This window comes from Neovison vison, chromosome 3 (assembly GCF_020171115.1).
Source record: "Neovison vison isolate M4711 chromosome 3, ASM_NN_V1, whole genome shotgun sequence".
Lineage (NCBI taxonomy): Eukaryota > Metazoa > Chordata > Mammalia > Carnivora > Mustelidae > Neogale > Neogale vison.
Window position 1 is genome coordinate 14,916,569 of NC_058093.1, and position 18,939 is coordinate 14,935,507.

The 18,939-nt window shown below is 35.3% G+C and overlaps 1 protein-coding gene across 4 annotated transcripts in view; it reads left to right on the plus strand.

Moving 5' to 3' along the window:
* The window catches only part of NBEAL1 (neurobeachin like 1), a 207,302-nt gene that overhangs the window by 132,526 nt on the left and 55,837 nt on the right, over window positions 1-18,939 (plus strand). For all 4 annotated transcript variants that reach the window (XM_044241352.1, XM_044241354.1, XM_044241350.1 and 1 more), the window contains 3 exons: window positions 702-826; window positions 7,514-7,640; window positions 18,252-18,400. In XM_044241352.1, coding sequence (XP_044097287.1) covers window positions 702-826; window positions 7,514-7,640; window positions 18,252-18,400 — 401 coding nt within the window. The remainder of the gene's footprint in view (window positions 1-701; window positions 827-7,513; window positions 7,641-18,251; window positions 18,401-18,939) is intronic.

The following is an 18,939-nucleotide window of genomic DNA, read 5'->3' on the forward strand; positions in this document are numbered from 1 at the left end:
CCATTTTCAAATGAGATTGTTAGACATTTTATGGTTGAATTGTAAGAGTTCTTTTTCTCAATAATAGACCCTTACCAGATATGTGATTTGTAAATATGTAGGTTATCTTTTCACTTCTTGATAGTTGCCTTTGGTATACGAATTTTTTTAAATTTCAAAGTCCAATTTATCTCTTTTTTTTTTTCTTTTGTTGTTTGTTTTTGATATATCTAAGAAACCATTCCCAAATCCAGGTAACAAGATTTGCTCCTGTCTTTTCTTCTAAGGGTTTTAGCTCTTATATTTAATCAATTATATTCTCGTTATTTGTAGTAAAATTATTTTACTTTGAATACTGTATTAGAATAAATTCATTGTGTAGCTAATTAGGAACTTCCATTGAGCAGGTAAAAAGTAAAAGATAACCAGGCTATAAGTGTGAAGATTTATGTTCAATTCTTATTTCTGATACCCACAAACAACTTGGCATCTCAGGCAAATAATTTAGCCTGTCTTAGGTACTTCATGTAAAACTGCAGCTTTGCATATCCACGCTGTTTTCTTCCAGGGTTCTTTGGGTCAAACGAGATAATGAATGTGTTTTTATAAAATGGTGCTAAACAAATGCAGAATTCCTGATACTTTCTTACTCTGTTTCAATCAACCAATCTTTGTAACTTCAAGCTAAGTAATTTTACTTGTTTACTTATGAATATTCATAGGAAGCAAAGTCCAATTCACTGGAAACTAGCTAATGTAGAAAATTACTCCCGCATGAGACTTAAATTGGTGCCAAATTATAACTTCAAAACTCATGAAGACGCTAGTGCATTGAGAGATAATCTAGGTGAGTTCTGATGCTTGTTTAATTATTTGTTATCTTAGTGAGGGTATTGTGGGTTGGTATTGTTTTTGTTAATTGTTTCAGAATTGCTTACTCAGGAGTGAAGGGTGCCATTTTGTTTTCAAAATGTTAAGATACTATTTACAAAGCTTTGTTGTACAGAAATTAGTTGATACTTAAAGGGTTGTAAAGGTTAAATTCTGTTACCTTTGGCCTAAATCTAAGGTGAATTACTATAGGAATTAATTGTAATTTTTCAAAGAAAAACATAATTATAATCCTAAAATGATAACTGTAGTTTATGTGCAATGTACTATCTCTTGTATATTGATTGTATATTGTACTATATTGAATATTGTACAATTGTATTTTGTACTATCTCTGATATATTGAGTCAGTGTTTCTTTTCCCTTAGACTGCTTACCTTGATTGAGGCTACTGTTAGATATATTTAGAATTCTGTTAGGTCATATATATTCAGGTCATATATACTGTTAGATATATTTAGAATTCTTAGCAATGCTTTTGATCTTTGTTTTATAACCTGTTCTTTTTAAACCTTTAGTATCTTAGGTGGGCCAGTGGCTTTTTCTAGAGAAAAGTACAAAAATACATAGCTTAGCAGTATTTCGAAACAGATTTCAAAGAGTCCCTACAACTCTTTAGGAAACCCCGCCTTTCTAACTATCTGAGTTCATATCTCCCTTTTTGAAGACAGGTCTGTGAAATACCCAAAATATTGACTCTCAAGTTATTGGCAGTCATATGTGTACTAACTTGCTTTATCATAGCCACTTTGTGTTCAGTGACTAAGTTTTAGATGAAATTCAAGTACTAGTTTTAAAGTCTTTTTAAAGTTGCCTTAATATATTGGCCAATACAGTTGATGCCATAAATTAATCCAGTGTGCTATCTGTGATGCCTGGCATTTACAGTCTTACATCCTAAAATAAATCAGATACAGTAACTCATTTCCTTTAATGCAAAATAATGGCCCAACCCTACCCATGAAAGAAACTCTAATAAGAGTATCTTATATATGAATGTCGCTTGCATACAGCTTGTTCTCCCTGTACGGATCTTGAGACAATTATACTTTCTCTACTCCTTGAAGTTTTACTACACTTATCACTCAGCAAATATCTTTGGTGAATGACTTGAATCTAGTAATTCTTAAAGAATAGTGTCCTCTATTGTTTTCTTCTTTTTTGTGTGAAGAAATCCCTCCCAGGAAATTTCCTGTTCCTCTTCCTCTCCTCACCCCTTTATACTGGTACACAGATACAATTTTATGTCCCTTCTTGGTTTTAAATAAATCTAGGAAAACTCGTGTTCTTTCTTTTATTCATTTCTCAGTTTTTCTCCTTACCTAATTTTCAAATATACCCCAAGTATAATAGTGACAAGAAGATAGTTCAGAAGAAACAAAAATTTGTAGTGTGATCAATCTCTAAAGCTCTTTAAAGTTTCCAAAGTATCCTTCAGAAGAAATTGTAAAATGTTCTACCTATTCCTTATTTTTGTCTGTAAGTATTTTCATTAGCTGCCAGAATTCATAGTATTTTAAAAATATTTTCTTATTTTGTTTTGTTGAACATAGCCCAGTACTGCTATGCAAGCATCCCATTGCAAATGTGCAGAACAGTTTTTACATTGTGGACTAAACTACAAAATTAACTTTTATCTGTAACTTTTTTTTTTTTTAAAAGATTTTATTTATTTATTTGAGAGAGAGAGTCAGTGAGAGAGAGCATGAGCGAGGAGAAGGTCAGAGAGCGAAGCAGACTCCCCATGGAGCTGGGAGCCTGATGTGGGACTCGATCCCGGGACTCCAGGATCACGCCCTGAGCTGAAGGCAGTCGTCCAACCAACTGAGCCACCCAGGCGTCCCTATCTGTAACATTTTTGATGAGAAATTCACTGTGAATTAAACAAGTGATTTGTAAAGTATCTTTTTTTTAATTAAATGCAAATTTTATTAAGGATTTCAAATTACATATTTCAAATTTCTAAAATGGAATAGAACCATTTTGGAACTGGAGAGATGGCATAGATGAACGCTGCAGTGCCAAATTTATTAAGAAAACAATTCCTCTGCAAACCACATCCCCTTTATGTAACAAGATGAAATAGTATCTGTCCCTTCACTTTGGCAATAGCTATTACCTAAAGGAATGGAAAAAAAAATAGTGGTTCTGCTGCTTAAGTTCATTAAAAATGGGATTCTATCTTTAAAATTTTTGAGTTCAAAAAAGGCTGTGATCAAATGAGCTATGGGTACAAAAACAAGAATCAGCAAAGAATATCTAATCAAAGCAAACAAAAGCATTTTGAAAATAAAAGGAAAAACATAAGGTGTTTTCATGGCATTTTTTTCCTACACACTACCGTAACTGGTTAAGGATTTCCAGTAGTTAATTAAAATCTCAGGAGAGGAATGAATAGTACTATACAACACTCTTGCAGATCTTTGTGTGGCTCCTATCTTAATAGAAGCTGATAGATGAGCAACTCTTTGTAAAGGTCCAAGGATTGTTTTTAGGTGTTTTAGTTATGACCGTATTGTCGTATAAACTACAGAGATCATGGGACTAACATAGAAAGAAGACCATTTTTAGTGGGGGGAAATGCCATTAAATTTGAGACTGTAGAGCTACATTTAAAATACCTCAGGCTGGGGCGCCTGGGTGGCTCAGTGGATTAAGCCGCTGCCTTCGGCTCGGGTCATGATCCCAGAGTCCTGGGATCGAGCCCCGCATCGGGCTCTCTGCTCTGTGGGAAGCCTGCTTCCTCCTCTCTCTCTGCCTGCCTCTCGCCAACTTCTGATCTCTGTCTGTCAAATAAATAAATAAAAATAAAATCTTTAAAAAAAAAATAAATAAAATAAAATACCTCAGGCTAATTACTGTTAATTTTTTGTGATGAGCTTAAAAGCTTTGACTTGGTGAGGGTAGACTAAATGGATTATAATTAGAAGACGGCCTAGAGTTCCTGCTCTTAATAAAATTACATTAAGTTTGTTCTTAGAAGTGATAGAGCTTCCTTTTTGAAAATTTAGTATTAAGATCTTGGATTGTGAACACATCTTGTTATTTGTAAAGTATCTTTTGAAGCACAACCACCTACAAATTATGGAATTGAAATAGTTAGTGGGACACCTGGGTGAGTAGCTTAGTGGGTTAAGCCTCTGCCTTTGGCTCAGGTCATGGTCTCAGGGTCCTGGGATCAAGCCCCACATTAGGCTCTGCTCAGCAGGGAGCCTGCTTCCCCCCCCCCCCCGCCTGCCTCTCTGCCTACTTGTGATCTCTCTCTCTGTCAAATAAATAAATAAAATATATATATATATTTTTTTTAATATTTGGTTTTAGAGAAAAAAATGGTTTTGTGTGTTTTTTTGTTGTTTGTTTTGGTTTGGTTTGGGTTTTAGAGAAATTTTTTTTTGCCCTTACTTCTTCATTAGAAATACTAATGAGTATTTGCAACAACTTATTTTTAGTCCTTATACCGTTTCTATTATCTCTGAACTTAGGTAGTAATCCTCCTGTATAAGTATTTATATTTTTTTAGCGCTGGTGCTTAACCTCCTACTTTTTTTTATTTGTTTCTTTGTTTGTTTTTTTTACCAATTTTTAGTCTTCTTTTCTTGGTCACCTTTTAAATGATCGCGTTCCCTGGTCCATACCATTTTGCCTTTTACTTACACTTTCTGTGAAGTGGTGATTTCGTGACCTTACCAGTGTATATGAAATGATGCTTTCTCACCTGTATTTCTAATTCTCACTGCCTTTTGAACTTTAGACCAAGGTTTCCAATTGCGTGTCTGCCTGTTGAGATACCTATTCCACAGACACCTCCATATAAAAGTTCTGAAACTGAATTCGTTATCTTGCTCACTTGTCTACCCCTCACCCCAGACTCTGCTTTTCTTGTATCTTGCTTGTAGTTTTATTTTCTCCATCTGTTAGTTTCTCAGAATCATTAATATTAACCATGAATCTGTCCTTATCCCTCCTAATCCCCTACACATAATAGATATAATGTCCTGTTAATTTTCCCTTACACATCTTTTGAATGTTTTTTTCTTATTCTCTTTCCCTTTGCTATTGCCATGGCTTAGCTTAGTGCTACCTTTTCCTAAAATTAACAGTAGTTTCCCAGCTGGCCTCTTTGCCTGACGTGTTTTCCATCCTCATTTTATTCACCAATCTTCCTTTAAAAAAAAAAATTATTTGAGACACAGAGAGCACAAGCAGGGGGGGAAGAATAGGCTCTCCAGTGAACAGGGAGCTTGCCCTGGGGCTCCAACCCAGGACCCTGGGATCATGACCTGAGCCAAAGGCAGAGGCTTTAACCCAATGAGCCACCCAGATGCCCCTCATTCACCAATCTTACCAAATTTTGAACTTACACTCTTAATGGAGTAACGTCATTCATCTACATAAAGTCTGTTTTCTATTTGTGTTGGATTATCTAGATTCCTTATTTTCAGTTTTCATTGCATATTCTCATGTGCTTTTTTAAATTAAGTGTTTAACAATAAATTTTGGCATACAAAATAAATTAGGCTACATAAAGAAACATGTTCAGTAAAAATAGTAAATTGTTCTAGGAAAAGTGTGAGCCAGTACCTCCCTAGGTATAGACAGGTGTGATCAAAGCAGATTTACATAGATATAAAATGTACAAAATGCATTTGTACATTATGTTGACTTATTTTTTGTGTCTGAGCAATGATACCATTTGAAAAACTAAGGGAGGATTTGTCATCTTTTCTTTTTTTTTTTTTTTTTTTTGTCAGAGAGAGCGAGCACAGGCAGACAGAGTGGTAGGCAGAGGCAGAGGGAGAAGCAGGCTTCCTGCTGAGCAAGGAGCCCGATGTTGGACTCGATCCCAGGACGCTGGGATCATGACCTGAGCTGAAGGCAGCCGCTTAACCAACTGAGCCACCCAGGCGTCCCGGATTTGTCATCTTTATAATGTTTTGTTACTTAGGGTTTTTTTGTTTTGTTTTGTTTTCTTCTTTTTCATTAGGGAGGGGTGGAAGGGCAGAGGAACAGAGAGAATCTTAACAAGGCTTCACTAGTATGAATTATTTTTATTTCCCACAACTGAAATATCTTTATTCAAAGTTACATACATAAATTTTTCCCAGTCCTACCTATAAATTATGCAGTTATTTTTATTACTATTCTTATGTTACTCAGGTAACTGAGAAGTGGATGTATAATAATGATAGCTGCTGTTGATCTTATACTTACTGTGATGTGATGTGTCCCCATTTCACAGTTAAGAAAACAGAGTCAGAGGAGTCACCTGTTTAATAAGTGGTAGAACAGAATCTGGACTTAAGTTTACCACTTCACAGCCTTCATTCATCCCATTATACTAGCCCTGCCTTCTTATAAAATGTATAGTTTATAAAATGTATTGCATTTATTGCATATATTTTTATCCAGAATTAATTATTAAATTTCATGTGCACCAGGAAAAAAAAAAAGAAAAACTTTAGCTCTTGGGTTATGTATTCTCTTCCAATTAAAGATAATTTGTCATCTTCTTTCTTAATGTTTCCTTAGTACAAGTACAAAGTAAGAATAGTTCTATTAAGTTAATACAGTGAGAATAATTCTTTCTATGACTTATTGGCATACTTTAGAACTAAAGAGATTACTTGGCCCATGTTGAAATATAAATAATACAGTCATTAAAATAGATAACATATTTTTAAAACATTTATTCCTTTTATTATACATGTAATAGTTTTTAAGATCACAAATAATCATGTATAAAAACTTTTCTGTAGTAAACTGAGGTTTTTTCCCTCAGATTTATTCAAGAGAGGGGTGCCTAGGTGGCTCAGTCATTGGGCAACTGTCTTCGGCTAGGGTCGTGATCCCAGGGTTCTGGGATCAAGCCCTGCATTGGGCTCCCTGCTTGGCAGGAAGCCTGCTTCTCCCTCTCCCACTCCCCCTGCTTGTGTTCCCTCTCTCGCTGTGTCTCTGTCAAAAAAATAAATAAAATCTTAAAAAAAAAAAAAAGAAAAGATTTATTTGAGAGAGAGCTCATGAGTTCAGGGGCGGGGGCAGAGGTGTGAAGAGCAGAGGGAGAGAGAGAGAATCCCAAGTATGCTCACCTCTGGGCACAGAGCCCCACACAGTGCTCAATCCCACAACCCCACCTGAGCCTAAACCAAGAGCTGACACAAAACCAACTGAGTAACCCAGGGACCCTGTACATTGCTTTTTTATCTTAGAAAATGTTAAGTCCTTCTTAGTTTTTTTCCAGTTTTATTAAGATATAATTGACATACAGTACTGTGTAAGGTGTAGAGCTTAATGACTTGAGATATGCACATATTGCAAAATGATCAGGGCAGTGTACAGTTAACACCCATCACATCATTACAAATTTTTTTTTCTTTATGATGAGACCTTTTAGGATCTCTCGTAGCAACTTTCAGCTAGGCCATATACACATTGTTAACTGGTCCTCATGCCCATTATGTGCCCAATACTTTATTATCTTACAACTGGAAGTTTATACCTTTTGACTCCTTCACCCAATTCCCCTGCCTTTACTTAAAATACACATTATTATTATTATGTAATTAATAGTCAGGAATTATAGAAGGACTGTAATAAGATTTTTTTTTTTACTGGTTTAATGGATATTTTGTATTTATTTAAACAGGTATCCAGCACTCACAGCCTTCCAGTGATTCATTGCTTTTGGAAGTAGTGAAACAAGTAAAAGTTAGCAACATGGAGGAGGATAAATTAGACCTTCCTGAAGACGACTTAACAGCCAGAGTAAATATGTATGTATAAGTATTTGAAAGAATTAAAAATTATTTTGTTCTGAAAAATGGGCCTATATAATTGTGGAAGATATTTGCTTATAATCCTAAGTACATTGACCCTGAATAATAAAAGTTTGAACTGCGTGGGTCCACATATATACAATTTTTTTTTCAGTAAGTACAGTATAGTACTATAAATGTATTTTCTGAGTAATTTACTTAAAAACATTTTCTTTTCTCTAGCTTACTTTATTATAAGAATACAATATGTATTATTGACTGTGTATGTTATTGGTAAGGCTTCTGGTCAACAGTAGGCAATCAATAATTAAATTTTTAGGGAGTCAGATTTATTCATGGATTTTTGACTACATAGGGTTCAGTGCCACTAACCCCTGCATTATTCAAGGGTCAACTGTATTTCCAGCATCGATCTGTTACTGCTATGTCAGCTGTTAAGTGTCTATCAGTATTAACAGAAAATATATTAATTTGCTTAACTCTCCTTTGTGTTATTATTGTCATCAATATAGGCTTTCATATGTTTTAACCCCAATAATACAGTTTATTTTTTACTATATTTTTAAATTTAAAAATATATTAACTATACATTATTTATATATCAATTAATTAACATATAGCATATTATTAGTTTCAAGGTAGAGTTCAGTGATCTATCAGTCTTATATAATATACAGTGCTCATTCCATCACATGCTCTCCTTAATGGCCCACCACCTAGTTGCACCATCCCCCCCTTCACCTCCCCTCCGTTTGTTTCCTATAATTAAGAGTCTTACAGTTTGTCTCCCTCTCTGATTGTCTTTTTATTTTTCCCTCCCTTCCCCCATGATCCTCTGTTTAGTTTCTTAAATTCCACATATGAGTGAGATCATATGTTGTCTTTCTCTGATTTACTTACTTCACTTAGCATAATACCTTCTAGTTCTATCCACATCGTCACGAATAGCAAGATTTCATTTCTTGATGGCTGAGTAGTATTCCATTCTCTATCTATACACCATATCTTCTTTATCCACTCATCAGTTGTTGGACATTTGGGTTCTTACTAGTTTGGCTATTGAGGACATTGCTGCTATAAACATGGGGTGCAGGTGCCCCTTCGGGTCACTACGTTTATATCATTGGGTAAATACCTAGTGCAGTTGCTGGGTTGTAGGGTAGCTCCATTTTCAGCTTTTTGAGGAACCTCCATACAGTTTTCCAGAGTGACTACACCAGCTTGCATTCCCACGGAGTTTCAGAGGGTTCCCTTTTCTCCACATCCCTGCCAACATCCGTTGTTTCCTGACTTGTTAATTTTAGCCATTCTGACTGGTGTGAGGTGGTATCTCATTGTGTGTGTGTGGTTTTTTTTTTTTTTTAAGATTTTATTTATTTGACAGACAGAGATCACAAGTAGGCAGAGAGAGAGGAGGAAGCAGGCTCCCCGCTAGCAGAGAGCCTGATGCGGGGCTCGATCCGAGGATCCTGGGATCATGACCTGAGCCGAAAGCAGAGGCTTTAACCCACTGAGCCACCCAGGCGCCCCTCTCATTGTAGTTTTGATTTGTATTTGCCTGATGCCAAGTGATGTGGAGCATTTTTTCATGGATCTGTTGGCCTTTTTTGTATGTCTTCTTTGGAGAAATATCTGTTCACGTCTTATGCCCATTTCTTGATTTGATTAGTTCTTTGGGTGTTGAGTTTGGTAAGTTCTTATAGATTTTTGATAGTAGCCCTTTATCTGATAAAGACATTTATCTGATAAGACATTTGCAAATATCTTCTCCCATTCTGTTGGTTTTCTTTGGATTTTCTTTCCTTTGTTGGGCAAAAGTTTTTTATCTTGATAAAATCCCAATTTTCATTTTTGCCTTTATTCCCCTTCTCTTTGGAGACCTGTCTAGGTCACAGAGGTTGCTGCCTGTGTTTTCCTTTAGGATTCTCATGGAGTCCTGTCTTACATTTAGTTCTTTCTTCCATTTTGAATTTATTTCTGTTTATTGTGTAAGAAAGTGACCCAGTTTCATTCTTCTGCATGTGGCTGTCCAATTTTCCAACACCATTTGTTGAAGAGACTTTTTTCCATTGGATGTTCTTTCCTACTTTGTCAAAGATTAGTTGACCATAGAGTTGAAGGTCCATTTCTGGGTTCTCTCTTCTATTCCACTGATCTATGTGTCTGTTTTTGTGCCAGTACCATATTGTCTTGTTGACTACAGCTCTGTAATAGAGCTTAAAGTCGGAATTGTGAGGTCACCAACTTTTTTTTCTTTTTCAACATTCCTTTGGCTATTTGGGGTCTTTTCTGATTCCATACAAATTTTAGAATCATTTGTTCCACTTCTGTGAAAAAAGTTGATGGTATTTTGGACGCCTGGGTGGCTCAGTGGGTTAAGCCGCTTCCTTCGGCTCAGGTCATGATCTCAGGGTCCTGGGATCGAGTCCCGCATCGGGCTCTCTGCTCAGCGGGGAGCCTGCTTCCTCCTCTCTCTGTCTGCCTGCCTCTCTGCCTACTTATGATCTCTCTCTGTCAAATAAATAAATAAAATCTTTAAAAAAAAAAAGTTGATGGTATTTTGATAGGTACCTTGAATATATAGATGGCATAAACATTTTAATATTTTTTCCTCCAATCCATGAGCATGGAATTTTTTCCATTTCTTTGTGTCTTCCTCAATTTCATGAGTACTTTATAGTTCTCTGAGTACAGATTCTTTTACTCTTTGGTGAGGTTTATTCCTAGGTATCTTATGATTTGGGGTACAATTGTAAATGGGACTGATTCCTTAATTTCTCTTTCTTCTGTTTCATTATTAGCGTGTAGAAATGCAATTGATTTCTGTGCACTGATTTTATATCCTGCCAATTTGTTGAATTCCTGCATGAGATCTAACAATTTTGGGGTGGAGTCTTTTGGGTTTTCCACATAGAGTCGAAGAATAAGAGTTTGTCATCTGTGAAGAGTGAGAGTCTGACTTCTTTGCCAATTTGGATGCCTTTTATTTCTTTTTGTTGTCTGATTGCAGAAGCGAGGATGTCTAATACTATGTTGAACAGTGGTGGTAGGGGACATCTCGGTCATGTTTCTGACCTTAGAGAAAAGCTGTCAGTTTTTCCCCATTAAGAATGACATTTGCTGTGGGCTTTTCTTACATGGATTTTATGATCTTGAGGTATGTTTACTCTATCTTGACACTGTGAAGAGTTTTAGTCAAGAAAGGATACTGTACTTTGTCAGATTTCTTTTCTGCATCATTTGAGAGGATCATATGGTTCTTGTCCTTTCTTTTATTAATGTATCACATTAATTTGTGGATGTTGAACCACTCTTGCAGCCCGGGAGTAAATCCTGCTTGGTCATGGTGAATAATTCTTTTAATGTGCTTTTGGATCCTATTGGTTAGTATGTTGCTGAGAATTCTGTGTTCATCAGGGATATTGGTTTATAATTGTCCTTTTTGTCAGGGTCTTTGTCTGGCGTTGGGATCAAGGTAATATTGCCCTCGTAGAAAGAGTTTGGAAGTTTTCCTTCCATTTGTATGTTTCGTGTCTTCAGAGGAATAGGTATTAATTTTTCTTTAAATGTTTGGTAGGACTCCCCTAGGACGCCATCTGGCCCTGGACTGTTTTTTGTTGGGAGATTTTTGATTACTCCTTCAATTTCCTTTCTGGTTATGGGTCTGTTTAGGTTTTCTGTTTCTTCCAGTTTCAGTTTTGGTAGTTTACGTCTCTAGGGATGCATCCATTTTTTCCAGATTGTCTAATTTGTTGGCATACAGTTGCTCATAGTACATTCTTTTAATTGTCTTTATTGTTGGTTGTGATCTCTCATCTTGCATTCATGATTTTATTTATCTGGGTCCTGTCTCGTCTCTTTTTGATAAGTCTGGCCAGGGGGTTATCAGTCTTATTAATTCTTTCAAAGAACCTGCTCCTAGTTTCATTGATCTGGATACGGTTCTTTTCATTGATTTCAGCTCTTCTCCTGATGGGTTTAGGCTTTATTTGCTCTTCTTCCTCCAGCTCCTACAGGTATAAGTTAGGTTGTGTATTTGAGACCTTTCTTGTTTCTTGAGAAAAGCTTGTATTGCTCTGTACTTCCCTCTTAGGACTGCTTTTGCTGCATCCCAAAGATTTTGAACAGTTGTGTTTTCATTTTCATTTGTTTCTGTGAATTTTTTAAATTCTTCAATTTTCTGGCTGATTCATTCATTGTTTAGTAGGATGCTCTTTAGCCTTCATGTATTTGAGTTCTTTCCAAATTTCCTCTTGTAATTGAGTTGAAGTTTCAAAGCATTGTGGTCTGAAAGTGTGCAGGGAATAATCTCGGTCTTTTGGTACCAGTTGAGACCTGATTTGCGACCCAATGTATGGTTTTTTCTGGAGAATGTTCCGTGTGCACTCGAGAAGATGTGTATTCTGTTGCTTTAGGATGGAATGCTCTGAATATATCTGTGAAGTCCATCTGGTCCAGTGTGTCATACAAAGTCCTTCTTTCCTTGTTGATCTTCTGCTTAGATGATCTGTCCCTTGAGGTAAGTAAGTAAGTACTTGCTGTAAGTTAGTCCCTCACTATTATTGTATTTCTTTAATTTTGTTATTAATTGGCTTACATAATTGTCTGCTCCCATGTTAGGGGCGTAAGTATTTAAAATTATTAGATCTTCTTGTTAAACAGACCCTTTAATTATGATACAGTGTCCTTCCTCACCACTTAGTACAGTCTTTGGGTTAAAATCTAATTTGTCTGGTACAAGGATTGCCTCCCCAGCTTTTTTGATGTCCATTAGCATGAAAAATGGTTTTCCACCCCGCACTTTCAGTCTGGGGTTGTCTTTGGGTCTAAAATGAGTCTCTTGCAGATAGCATATCGATGGGTCTTGCTTTTTTATCCAATTTGATACCCTGTGTCTTTTGACTGGAAGCGTTTAGCCTATTTACATTCAGAGTAACTATTGAAAGATAGGAATTTAGTGCCATTGTATTACCTGTACAGTCAGTGTTCCTGTATATTGTCTCTGTTTCTGGCCTGTGTTACTTTTGGGGTCTCTTTTCTCTTAAAGGATCCTCTTTAATATTTGTTGCAGGGTTGGTTTAGTTTCTGTTCATCCTGGAAGTTTTTTATCTCCTTCTATTTTGAATGATAGCCTTGTCGGACAAAGTATTCTTGGATGTGTATTTTTTCCTTTAGCACCCTGAATATATCATGCCAGTCCTTTCTGGCCTGCCAGGTCTCTGTGGATAGGACTGCTGACAGTCTAATGTTTCTGCCCTTGTAGGTTTGTTTGTTTGTTTTTAATAAATCTTTAATTTATTTGGATTCATCATTTTTTTTATTATGTTCGATTAGCCACTGGTTAGTACACCATTAGTTTTTGACATAGTGTTCAGTGATTCAGTAGTTGTGTATAACACCCAGCACTCTACCCTTGTAGTTTATGGACCTTTTGTCCCAAACTGCTTTCAGGGTTTCCTTTTTGTCTCTAAGTTTTGCAAGCTACACTACTATATGTTCAGATGTGGACCTATTTTTATTGATTTAGAAGGGGGATTCTCTGTGCCTCCTGGACTTCAATGTCTGTTTCCTTCCCCAGACAGGGACGTTCTCCACTATAATTTGTTCCAATATACCTTCTGCCGCCCCCCCCCATCTTTTGTCTTCTTCTGGGATCCCTATTATTCTAATATTGTTTTGCTCTATCACTTACCTCTCAAATTCTCCTCCGTGCTCAAGTATTTTTTTATCTTTTTCTCAGCTTCTCTCCATCGTTTGGTCTTCTATATCACTAATTCTCCCTTCTGTCTCATTTATCTTAGTAGTTATAGCCTCCATTTTTTATTGTATCTCATTAATAGCCTTTTTTATTTCAACTTGGTTAGATTTAATTCTTTCATTTTTTTCAGAAAGGGATTTTCTAGTGTCTTCTGTGCTCTTTTCAAGCATATCTTGTATCTTTATAATCTTTTTATTCTGAGCTCTAGTTCTGATGTCTTACTCATGCCCATACTGATTAGTCCCTGGCAGTCATTACTGCCTCTTGTTCTCTTTTTTGAGGTGAGTTTTTCCATCTTGTCATTCTTACAGAAAGTGATCACTTTTCTATTTGTAAAATTGCAGGAATTCTATTAGATCTCTGGTTGAGTTCACAGGTGTTCAGAATGATTTGGTAGTTGTCTAGCTGAATTTGCAGGACCAGACAAAACAAGTACTCCTACTCCTCTGCCATCTTGGACTCCTCTCCCAACAATATAGTTTAATAGTTACTGTTTTAGGCATTTATCTAAATTAGTTAAAGGAAAATAATTACCATGCTTATATACTTTGTTTCTTTGTGCACATTCCGAGTACATCTGGTGTCATCTCTCAGCCTGAAGGATTTGTGTTGTTTTCTTATAAGGAAGGTCTGATAGCCACATATTCTCTCAGTCTTTGTTATCTGTGGAAGTCTTTATTTTTTGCCTCCATTTTTGGCTTCTTCTTAAAAACTAGAGTTCTATTTTTTGAAAATTAAGATTCGTATATAAAATTTACTAGGTTAAAGTGTACTGTTCCACAGGTTTTAGTATATTCACAGTGTGAACATTACCACTAATTCCAGAACATTTCCATCAGTCTGAAAGGAAATCTTATCCTTTTCAGTAGTCACTCCCAATTTTCCCCTTTGTACATCCCCTGGAAACTACTAATCTGCTTTCTGTCTGTAGTGGATTTGTCTGTTTTCAACATTTAATTTATTTCTTAAAATATGTGTCCTTTTGTGTCCATCTCATTTCATTCAAGATAATGATTCAAGGATCATTCATGAGGAGCATGTAACTGTACTTCATTCCTTTTTGGTTGAATAATACTCCTTCATATGGCTATACCACTTTTGTTTATTCATCAATTGATGAACTTATAGTTATTTCTACTTTTTGGCTATTAAAAATAATACTTCATGAGTATTCATGTACAAATCTTTGTGTCAACATACATTTTCACTTATATTGGGTATATACCTAGGAATGAATTTGTTAGTCATATAGTAATTCTGTGTTTATTTAAGGAATTACAAAATTATTTCCACAATGACTACACTGTTTAACATTCCCCCAAGTAATGTATGGGGATTTAAATTTCTCCACGTCTACCCCAATGTTTGTTCTTTTATATGTTTACTTATTATACTATCCTATATGATTTGAAATGGTACCTTGTAATTTTAATTTGCATTTTCCTAATCACTGTTGATGCCGAGCATCTTTTCATGTATATATTTACTATTTATATATCTTTTTTGGACAAATATTTATGCAAATCCTTTCCTCACTTTTTAATTGGGGTATCTTTTAATTATTAAGTTATAATAGTTTATTTTAGGAGTAAATGTCCTATCAGATGTATGAATTAAAAAATGTTCTTCCGTTGAATGTGCTTTCCTTCATTTTATTGATTCACAGAAGTTTTACATTTTCTAAGAGTTTTATGTATTGTCTCTTACATTTAGGTCTTTGATCCATTTTTAGTTAATTTTTGTATGTGGTATGACATGGGAGTCCACATTCATTCTTTTTTATGTGATTATCCAGTTGCCTGGGAACCATTACTTTTTTTTTTTAAGGGTAGTTTTTGTTGGATATACAGTTCTTAGTGGACAAGTGTTTTTTTCTTTCAGTGTTTTGAATATGTCATCCCACTACCTTTTAGTGTCCTGTATTATTGTGGTTTTTTGTCCTTACCTTTCCACACCTTGGCTTTATGTCCATGATATCTTTGGATAGTCATGAGATCTTCCTGGATGTGTAGATTATTATTACTACTATTGCTGCTGCTGCTGTTGTTGTTGTTGTTACTGTTATTGTTATTTAGGAAGTTGTCAGGCATTATTTCTTCAAATATATGTTTCGCCCTTTTCCTCTGTCTTCTCCTTCTGGGTGTTCCTTTACACACATTTTTTTCTCCCATGATGGTAATAACGCTTTGAGGTGTTTTCATCCTGCTTTTATTTTCTTTGTGTGCTTCAGATTGGACAGTTTGTTTTGAACTGTCTTCAAGAGTCTTGGGTCTGTCTTCTGCAAGTTCAAATACGCTGTTATGTCCTTCAGGTGAATTTTTCATTTAGTTATGCTTTTTGATTGGACACTTTTCCATGTGGTTCTTTTTTTTACAGATATGTATGTAATTTCTGTCTCTTTTTTAAATAATTTTTTATATTTTTATAAACATATAATGTATTATTAGCCCCAGGGGTACAGGTCTGTGAATCGCCAGGTTTACACACTTCACAGCACTCATCATAGCACATACCCTCCCCAATGTCCATAATCCCACCACCCTCTCCCTACCCCCCTTCCCCTGGCAACCCTCAGTTTGTTTTGTGAGATTAAGAGTCTCTTATGGTTTGTCTCCCTCCAGATCCCATCTTGTTTTATTTATTCTTTTCCTACCCCCCCAAACTCCCCACGTTGCATCTCCACTTCCTCATATCAGGGAGATCATATGATAGTTGTCTTTCTCCAATTGACTTATTTTGCTAAGCATAATACCCTCCAGTTCCATCCATGTCATCACAAATGGCAAGATTTCATTTCTTTTGATGGCCGCATAGTATTCCATTGTATATATATACCACATTCATCCATTCATCTGTTGATAGACATCTAGGTTCTTTGCATAATTTGGCTACTGTGGACATGTAATTTCTGTCTCTTAATTGACAGTCTCTATTTGACTAGGCTTTGTTGCCATAATGCACTTTAGTTCTTTAAATATAGTTTACTTTACTTGTTTTAATGTATTTACGATAGCTACTTTACAGTTTTGTGTACTAAGTTGAACATGTGGTCCCCCAAAGATAGTTTCTTTTTATTGCTTTTGTCTTTATAGCCCATACTTTACCTTTTCTTTGTATGTCTCATAATTTTCTTGAAATCTGTGCATTTTAGATAATAAATTGTAACCACTTGGATTTCCTGTACCCTTCCTTGATGGTGGTTATTGTGGTGATATTTTTGTTTAGTGATTTTCCTGGACTAATTCTGTAGAGTATGTCTTACCTGCTGTGTGTTGCTACTGATATCTGTATTCATTGGGTTTTTGTCTCACTTTGTTTAGTTTTTAGACAAAAAGTCTCTTGTTAAAAAACAAAACAAAACTGGCCTTTTAGTTAGTTAGTATAGCTTGGTGGTCAGCCAATAATCATTTAGTTGATTATATTTAAGCCCCTTGTTCCAAAAGACTGCCATTCTTTGCCAGTAGAATTATGTGTGCTTTAGGGAATGTGTTCAAATTTTGTGATTTACACATCTGCCCTTTTACTTTCTATTGTAAAGATTCACCTTCAGCCAAAAATGAGTAGCTGAGACCCAAATATATAATTTATTCTGAACATCACTTTTTTTGTGGATTATAAGCAACACATGCCATGTATTTATTTGGGACTTATTTTAGTAGTATTACAAATTGACCAGGTTCAATAGTATAGTTTGTTAGCATAAATAAGTTCATATAATTTTAATAATTTTTAAGATTTCCTTGATAATTTTCAAGGAATTGGGTAAGGTTAGTTATATAGGGTGCTATCTTTAGTATATTATTAATCAACCTTTTAATAGGGATTTTATTTTCTCACTTTAATGACTAGTAAATTCAGTGAATATTCCGTCTCATTAATTACAAACTAAAAAACCAAAACCTTTCTTTCATAAAATATAAATAACCTTCAGATTATTTACTCCTTTAGGTAACTTATTTCTCTATTTCATCACTATAAATATTGGGATTTCACTGTTTAGGAAAAACATTCTTGATTTTTATTTACTTATTTTTTTTTTAAAGCTTAGCTTTAAGTCATGGGCTGCAATATCACCAGTTTGGTTGGTGATACTTGATACTTCAGGATACTTCCTCCTGGAACTCCACTGGGGGGAAAAATTAGACTTAGTCATTGCTATCCTGGAAATAGGGCAGATGTGAAATATCTAGGACCAGGAAGCACCTGGCTTGAAAGATTTACTTGAATGGCATTCTGTGAGTGGTAGGAGTTCCTATTTCTTTATCTGGCAGTCAGAAGTCACCTAAGCCATCAGAAGACTCACCCTTCCCAGTTATCTTGTCCAAAAAAATCAAGTGAAGCAGTTTTCTTGATACAAGGTGACTTCACTCGAAGTAAGGTATTGCAGTAGTATCATCCCCAGTCCCACGGTCAGGGGACATTACCTAGATTTAGTTACTCTGGAGAAGTCTCATTTTACAGTTTGAGAATCAGTTACAATTAATGCTTCTGATAATTATTTATAAAACATCACCAATGATGCAGTCCTTTATTCACAGATTCATATGTTCTCAATTCATGCCTCCCAAATATAACTAAAATCCCAAATTGCTGCATGTTTGAATTGTTCTCTGCCAGTTGTCTTAAAGATTCACTATGTTTTGTTTTAATGGGTCACATACAATTAAAATGTAAAACTTTTTTTTGGAAACTGGCTTATTGGGCAATAACATTTGGACAGCATTTCAGTAATTTAATATGCAGTAAAATATTTTTTTAAGTAATGCAATTATGCTTTCTTAATACTCTTTTCCATTTACACAGAATACATTGCTCAGTGGTTTTTGTTTGGTTTATACTTGTTTTTACAGTGATGAGAAAGAAGAACAGGATCAAAAAGAAAAATTGGTGTTGTCAGAAGACTGTGAACTCATTACAATAATTGACGTCATTCCTGGCAGATTAGAAATCACTACTCAGCACGTTTACTTCTATGATTGCAGCATTGAAAAAGAAGATGGTGAGGGAATAATTTCTGTTGTTCAATAGTTAAGTATCCAGTTTATCAAGTATTAATGAGAAGAAAATAATAAGATAGGATTGGAATTGTGGTCTCTCATCTAAAAGGAGAAATACAAAATCAATATGGGATTCAATTTATTATTCAACAGTGTAATAAAGGAATGCTTTTTTATTAATGTTTTTAATGGTTTTGATGAAAGGAGATTGCTGTAAAGTTTTTGTAAAATGCAATCTTAATTTTATTTGTACATTTATTTCCATCAGTTTCTCACCTAGTCCTTTGAAAAGAAAAAGGATATTTAAATCTAAAATGCCAATATAAAGAGAAAAGGAAAAAATGTTTTTGAGATATAATAATCAGGATTATTCTCTGTTCTCATGAGAAGGAAGGGGAACAGCTATAGAATTTTTTAAAAATTTTAAACCATTTACAGGCTCCTGGGTGGCTCAGACACTTAAGCATCCTACTGTTGATTTCACTTAGGTCATGATCTCAGGGTTTTGAGATTGAGCCCGAGCCGCTTTCGTGTTGGATGT